Source organism: Solenopsis invicta, chromosome 8 (genome assembly GCF_016802725.1).
Source record: "Solenopsis invicta isolate M01_SB chromosome 8, UNIL_Sinv_3.0, whole genome shotgun sequence".
Classification (NCBI taxonomy): Eukaryota; Metazoa; Arthropoda; class Insecta; order Hymenoptera; family Formicidae; genus Solenopsis; species Solenopsis invicta.
The window spans coordinates 8,519,457-8,527,638 of record NC_052671.1 but is presented as its reverse complement, the minus strand read 5'-3'; the positions used below and the strand labels follow the sequence as shown (position 1 = coordinate 8,527,638).

General features: G+C 31.5%; 1 protein-coding gene across 1 annotated transcript; it reads left to right on the top strand.

Moving 5' to 3' along the window:
- Positions 1-1,131: 1,131 nt before the first annotated feature.
- LOC105206049 (odorant receptor 4-like) lies at positions 1,132-5,932 on the top strand. The gene is made up of 7 exons (XM_039452731.1): positions 1,132-1,178; positions 2,994-3,263; positions 3,445-3,925; positions 4,364-4,463; positions 4,688-4,807; positions 4,868-5,023; positions 5,723-5,932. The coding sequence occupies exons 1-7, from the start codon at positions 1,163-1,165 to the stop codon at positions 5,774-5,776; spliced, it is 1,197 nt and encodes a 398-aa protein (XP_039308665.1). The 5' UTR covers positions 1,132-1,162; the 3' UTR covers positions 5,777-5,932.
- Positions 5,933-8,182: the final 2,250 nt, after the last annotated feature.

Here is an 8,182-nt window from a genome sequence, read left to right as displayed (position 1 = left end):
CAACGGAGGTAGAAAATATCTCGTAATAAAATAGAAAAACTATTCAAATTGCAATAATCCATCAAAATTATTATCACTTAAAAATATAATCATTGACGATAATGTTTAGTTTTCAATATTTTCCTACTTTTATTTTATGTCTCTTTGTCTTGTGTTATACTTCACTTTTATTTTCTTAACATAACATATCTTAATAAGACATTACTTTTGTAAAGTATACTCTGTTTTTCATTTAATGTATTAGTTTAGTTATTGTATTCAAGAATAGACAACAATATATAATAACGTTTTCAAAATAAACGATTGTTTGTTAAATGAGAGAAAAAGATATTTGTCGCAAAAATTAGTAAGGGTGAATCTAGTTTTTTGCAAGGCGTCTATAGATCTAGCAAAAAAGGTTTAGAACTTTGGTGGTTCACGAAAGTTTGCCAGAATAAAACACTAACAAAATAATTTTATCTTCGACGGATAGATTTACAGTATTTTTTTGAGTGGCTAAGTTGGACGTGGTGCATGAAATAAACGTTCAGTTGTGCAAAAATCGTTCTTTGTTTCCATGAAAGGGTTTATATTGGAGAGAAACTCTACCTTCAAAGCTTTAACTTGAAAATCGAAGGATAATTACAGCAGTAACTTCTTATGGCGATACGAATAATACGAAATTTTGCAGGAGGACATCTGTGAAGGGAAGAGAGATTTAAAGCTTGAAAAATTATAAAAATGATAAGCAATATTGAAGAAATATTATCACTAAAAATATGTTTAGTTGTGTTGAAAAAAACATAATATGTAATTATTTATACGCATTATTTGTTCTCTTATTTACCGGTTTAATACTTATCTTCACTTTTACTTCAATGACATCTCTTTGCCGATTTTAAACAATCGCTAGAAATTGAGCTCTACGATCAATGTTAATAATTATCTCACCAGATCAGCACAATTTGCTTATAGTCAAAAAGCAAGATGCTCTTACTTGATTCAGCGCATGGTAATTACATACTATTCATGTTACTATTGATTATTATCCGAAAGGGTTTACAGAAGTACTCACAGATGGTAGTGGTTCAATTCTACTGAGCAAGCGCGAAATCTCGACGGTTTGGTATAATCACGAGGAACGACTCAGTTAAACGATAATTTTCGTTCCGCGAACTCTGCAATGAAGGATAACGAAGGTAGAATACATCTAAAAAAAAATAGCATAAAGTTCGGAATATCTTATTGAAACAATAGGCGTGTTGTAAGAAATAATTATGTAATATAAAAATTACAGTTCCAGTCATACGTACGTTAAGATAAAAATACTGGTTTAAAGGCCATAGAATTTTTGAGAAATTCAATTGTAACTATAAATTGCTATTCGTGAAAGAACAAATTAATAAAAATTGTATACAGTAGAATTCCGTTTATCCAAACATCGAGAAACAAGACAGTTTCGAAAACCGAGAACCAAACCAAATAATAGAAGTTCACAAGTACTTTGCCTTATCAGTACTTACTAGTTTCGATATAATAAGAGATAATGAGAGTTCAGAAAACTGAAGTATACGTCGAGTTTGAGTTCTTATAATCTGAACTATTTGAACTATTTGGATAATAAGAGCTTAGCTATGAGTTCGTAAATTTGGACCGCGAATTGGTTCGTACACGAAAAGAACGATTTTGCTAAAATACAGATCTGAAAATAATTGCGTTATACCATGAAAAAAGTTATATTGGACGTTTCAAACTGTTCAACAGAATGTCGAAACTTTTTGCAATGTTGTTATGCCTGAGCGTTGTACGTAATCATTTTAATTTAAAATAAAAATATTTTTTTATTTCTTCCTAGTAGATACATTTTTAGATACTGCAGTAAAATTGTTTTTGATTCGTATATAAATGGAAAGTGTTGATAAACAGAGTTCTACTGTATTATTAAATTTTATTATTTATTTTATAAAAAGTATTATTATTCACATTGATAATCTTGCTTAATTTTCAATTTTTCTAATTTTATGTTAGTCATACCGTTTTACGATAATTTATTTTTACTTTTATATCATTATAAAGATCTTTCTCTGGAATGACTATATATTTTATTTGTTATTTAATATGTGATTTATATAACATTTCTTTAATAAGAAATGTTCAATAATATAATATTTATTAATTTATTAGCTATAGCAATTATTTTCTAAATAAAGAGAATATTTCCTTTTCGCTCTTAACAATTTGTCGCAAAAATCCTTACAAATCACAATTTTTTGCGTGGTGTCTATATCTCTGCCATAGAAGTTTGAAACTTTATATTCCACGAAAGTTTACAACAACAGAAACAAAACTTACAACGTTAGCAACAGCTTGTGTTTTTTCGATTGTCCTAAAGTTTTTTGAGTGACAAAGTTGGACGTGGTACATACAAGTTGAATAGATAATTCTGCTGATGAACGTGGTGTGGACGAATAATTTTTTGTTTCTTTCCGTTATAGACAAAGAATTTGTCGGAAATCTCAACTCTTGGAAAATTAAAATATGAGTAAAATACAATTTCGTCAGAATAATGATACAATATTTTACAAAAGAAGATTTTCTAAAAGTAGTTATAAATGAGAAATGTTATTTGGAATACTTTAAATTTATTTTAGTTTTAGTAAAGTGGTAGATATTATTTCTCATTTTCTTTTTATTTCATTTGTTTATTTTATCTATTTATTTTTTATTATTTCTCTTGAGCAAATTTAAAGAAAGTTTAGTCTTAACTTATAATATTTCACAAATTGTCAAAAAATAATACAAGTCAAGTGAATTTTACTGTGAGTTTTGTGATATTTACGAGTGCTGATAACTAAGAAACATTTGTGAAACATTAAATGTTTCTTTATTTAAAAAAATAAATAGTCATACTCCTATAAGTTAGAAAAACAAATAAAGAATAACGTAAAATGATAATATTTATTTTAAATTGGCAATAAGCAATCTTTTCTTTATAAAAAATTCGATTTTCTTAGGTTTTAATTACGCCTTTGCGCTGAGTCGCCATTGGTTACGGATATTAGGCGTATGGCCCGATCCACTTGCGCCTTTAAGCGATTTCCACCGACCAAACATAAAATTCATAATCGTTACGTGTATCCTGTTACTTTACGTGTTCGTGCCGCAAATAACAAATGTAATTCTTGCTTGGGGTAACGTGTCTCGTATGGTGGAAAATCTCGCATCCGCGAACTACAGCTTGTTGTCACTATGCAAGTTAATCAGTACTTGGTATCACGGAAAATGTAAGTTGCTATTTTGAAAGTAAGTTTTGTTATTTTTATATTATTTTTATTTTATAATTATTAATGTATAATTGTAGAAAGTCGTACTTTAAAACATTAAGATCAATATCGTAAGAACAGTTTTATTTTTCAAAATGATTTATGCCTCTTTGTTAATGATGTGTCATATTTAATCTGAAAGCACTTCAAACGCTGTTGACATCAGTTAGGACCGATTGGATAACTCCGAAGAACAACGAGGAACAAAATACAATGTTATATTTAGCAAGTCGTGGCAGAACCTTGTCTAATAGATGTTACGTGCTGTTGCTAGTATCTCTCCCGTGTTACCTATTTCTCAACCTCGTAAGACTTTATCGAACTATATCTCAACCTCAACGAACTCTCGTTTATCACTTTAGCTACTTTTACAACAGTCAAAAAAGTCCGAATTATGAAATCACTTTCTTCATTCAACTTTTCGGCGGTCTATACACAGCTATCGTCAACTGTACCATTGACAGTTTCATCTCGATGCTTCTGCTGCATATATGCGCGCAGCTAATAAATCTACGAGCGGCACTAAACAATCTAGTTGACGAATTAGCCAAAGGATCTATATCCTCTTCAACATTTAAGAAAGGATTAGCTGAGATCACTATGCGTCACCTACATCTCATCAGGTACGCCGAGAAATTTTAAATCATTTAATAGCGAAACATCTCTAAACATTTATAACGGTTTATTTATAATATATTTAAAAATAAAATCCTTAACGTCTTTGTTCTATATTTAAAAAAAAATACATACATATATATATATATATATATATATATATATACACATATATACACATATACATGTGCATACACAGACATATTTATATCACTCACAATGTCCCATAAATAAAAAGTATCTCTTGATTAAAGTGTTATATTTTAGGACAATAGATTTTAAGCTACTGAATATGTTTAAATTTAATAATTTTTAGTGTAGATAAATGAAACAGTGTGATATTAGTTGACTTCAAAAATTAAGATGTCAATTAAATCTTTTTCTTAAAATTTATACAATAAAATAATCCTAATTAATCCATAATATTAAATGTATGAATTTTCAAGGAACACAAAGATAATCAACAATTGCTACAGCGTAGTGTTATTTATGCATATGTTTGCCGCTACCTTTCAATTGTGTTTTGAAAGCTTTCAAGTTTCCATGGTAAGTCAGATGATTCATTTTGTTTTTCTTGTAATTTACATAAGAGAAAAAAAATTAAGATACATAAAACTTTGTTTGTTTTAATTTTTAAATTTAGTAATGAGTTAGTAATTTAATAATTTTTTTGTAACTTTTACTATATTGTTAATATAAATAAAATTAACATTTTACGTATAATTATTAGAAGTTTATCGGATTTAGATAAAGATAAGTATTATTTACAGATAATAACATACCATTTGGATGTACCTATTGTCAAAATAGTTTTTCTCTCGCTTTACTTCGTCATTGTATTGATGCATTTGTACCTTTATTGTTACTCAGCTGAAAGACTTTTAATGGAGGTGAAGTAATTATTATATTAAACGCGACTTCTTTGTGCGAAACAAAAGTATAATTTTCAGAGCACTAATATGATGTACGGCGTGTATGAGTCCAAGTGGTACGATATATCATCGAAAGATGCGAAGAATTTAATGTTTATGGTATACCGATCCACAATTCCACTTAGATTGACAGCTGGAAAATTTGGAACTTTTTCGCTAGAAATGTTTGGAACAGTAAGATTTCTAAGAAGAAAAAAATTTTATTTTCTATACAAAACAAAATATCTTATTTTTAGTAAACAGAGAGGATGACAGAGCACGATCATAAACACTTTTAAATTTTAGAAACATTTTTATTATTTGTGCTTTCAAAGTAATTTATATTTTGTTTTAAAAATATCCTTTTTAACAATCACACTGATCAAAAGAGGGTATTCTTGAATCTTTTAAAACAAAACAAACTTGGCATTTTACAATAAGTAATTTTTGTATCATCACATATATTAATAGCTTTATTTCACGCCAATCTCACTCAACTCGACGACAAAGTGGAAAAACAACTTTGGAGTTCGTACAGAACAATATATATAACATTTCTAAAGTAGATTGGACCTAGCGGCAAAATTTCTAAGGGCAGTCTCGATGAATTATTTCGGCTGAGACTACTTGAAACAGAAATGATAACAAAAAGAATTTGAATATACGTTAAGTCTCAAACGTGTTTCAAAACAGATCTGGAAAATACTTTCTTAATTGATTATTAAATCTTGTTTTGTTCCTCTCTGTATGTTAGATGTATTTTTTATACTTTCTTTTTTATGTATCATACAAGTATTAATATTATTTATAAAAATACTATATATATCAATAATATTTCATCATTATCATCTTTGAAATAAATCAAAGTTCACGTTTTATTTTTATTCTATATAGATAGTCAAAACATCAATGGGATATCTATCTGTATTGCTGACAATAATGGATTAGAAAAATAATATATTAAAAAATTATACTAAATTAAATGCGCGTACTTGTTTACTATTTATTTTCTATATACTGTGTCAACAGCTGTACGTGTGTATAATTTTATTTGTAATATAATTTTTGCTGGACAAATACATGTCTTTGAGCAATAAAATAAATTATTTATTTGTCATCTTTCATAACTTAATCTTTTTAATTAAGAAGGTAATGCTGTAACAAGAAATAAAGCAAGCCTACAAAAATATTTATAAAGTACTGTTACATCCAGCCTTAAGGAAAGGAAGGCAGGGAAGGATGCAACAAAAACTCTTTTATTCTCGTGACCGCACTAGTGGGACGTGCGGCACGAGCCGAACGCACTTTTGAAGATTCCGAAATTATGCGTCAACGTGTAATGACACGCTTTAACGCCTTTTCAAAATCGTGCGATCGTTGGTCCTAATTTGAGTCAGAGAATTCAATCTCTATAACTCGGGATCGGACCGAGTGTAATCTTTTCGAGTCGGGAGGTTAGTGGGTGAGTACGAGATGGGTTTGATGAAATAAAATTTTACATTGGAGCTTCTTTTAAACTAAAATTTAACATATATTCTAATATTTGAATTTTACATACATAAAGGTTCAAAAGGAATTAGCAAATGAATACATTATCGGTTATGGTTATTTAATAGGAAAAAAGAAAACAATATAACAAGGTAATCATTATTAATTAAGACAGCAGTACGTAATCGGTTAGTTTAAAATACGAAACGATTAGGTAATGATTATTCAGAAGTTTAAAAGTTATATACATTGTTTAATATCGATACATAATTGTAAAAGTGAACAAAACAAGAAATTAATTAAAGGTTATTGAAGAAATTAGTATTACGCATTATCGCTAGGAGTTATAGTATAAAATATAAAAAATAAAAAACTTAATTCTATTACATTTGAGTAGGAGAAGATGGAATTGTAAGTTTCGCTAATTTATTATTTAGGTGTGGTAATAATTATAAAATAACGTGGATTCGGTGGGAGGTGGATCTTCAGGATCGTGGTCGGAAAGGAGAATTATTTCTTCTAGGAATTCCACGCTGGACGTGGAATTCACTGGTGAAGGGGGAGGGGGAATCTCCTCTATGAATTCCACGCTAGGCGCGGGACTCATGGGGGAAGAAGGATCAGAGAGATCCTCTGGGACAGGCGAGTATGAGGGGGAAAGGAGATCAACGGGGTCTTCGAGGATAGGCGAGTACGGAGGGGTATCTGGAGCGATTCTATATGTAAGGAGAGAGGAGATAGAGGGAGCAGGGGACGGAGAAGATGGGGAAGGGGAAGGTGGGTCGCGTTCCTCTTGGATAACCGGAGGTATCTCCAAAGATGGCGCCCATCCAGGAGCCGGTTCCGGGCGCAACTCCCGTTCCCTTATCCTTAGGATTGCCCAGAGGCACTCGAGGATGACGACTTGCCTCCTGAAGTATGCCCGGAGACGATTCGGACGATGGCGATGGGATCGCGATTTTCGCGGGATGTGAATTTTGCCCACTAATCGATAATTAATCAGTGAATTAAGGGGATCCGGTAAGTGACTGAATAAAAACTAACTTACTCTCTGCTTGATAATTATGTCAGGTCCCTCTGCCTTCGAAGGGTTTGTGGTTGAAGTCGGTTCTGGGCTGACCTCGGAAGCTCGGTGGTTGTTTAATTGAGGCACAGATTCTAAGTTTTTAAAATGATTTTAACGTGCACAGCTTCGACACTTGCAACGCGTGGTGTGAGTGCGGAGTTGAAAGCGCGGATGTGAGTGCGAACTTGAACTTTGAATTTTTGAATTGAATCAATGAATGCTCGAGCCGTTCGAAGCTGCGTATTTTATAGGGCTTAGGAAAAGGGCGTGAGATTAGTTGGGTGGGTGAGATGAGGATTTGATTGGGTGAAGCTTTTTGAGCTTTTTCCCTTTCCCTGGAGATTCCTTGTTGTTGAAATTTTGAGCTTATTCGTTGGGTAGTTCACCAACGCTCACTACCAATCATATTCTCGTATGATCTTTCGTTGGCTAATTTTCCATCTTCTCCCGATTTTTCTTAACTCTAAGAGGGGCGAGCAGTTGCATCACCCAATCGCTTAAGGGATTCGTTATCTTCGGTTCCTCTTCTTGGAACGTTCGGTCTCGATTTTTTATATCGCCGCGTCCGTTTATTTGGGACTCGCTTTCCATATGAATCATCTTTCCGTTCGTGATGAAACATAGGTTCGAACAAACAAAGCCGGGTTGTAAATTTTGATTTTATAGTTTTATAGTTTCCGTCCGGCGTCGCGACTCAATCTTATCTCTGATTGTTGCCAGACTTTAATAGCGTTTAGATTTTTTCTCTTTCGAGTCCAGGCTTTGTTCGTCCATATGAATTATTAAATAAGCATCGTTGC

Bases quoted from the DNA above. Each gene is read 5' to 3' on its own strand.
- LOC105206049 (XM_039452731.1), top strand. The intron at 4,464-4,687 runs GTAAGTCAGATG...TATTATTTACAG, and splicing joins AAAGCTTTCAAGTTTCCATG to ATAATAACATACCATTTGGA. The intron at 5,024-5,722 runs GTAAGATTTCTA...TATTCTATATAG, and splicing joins CGCTAGAAATGTTTGGAACA to ATAGTCAAAACATCAATGGG.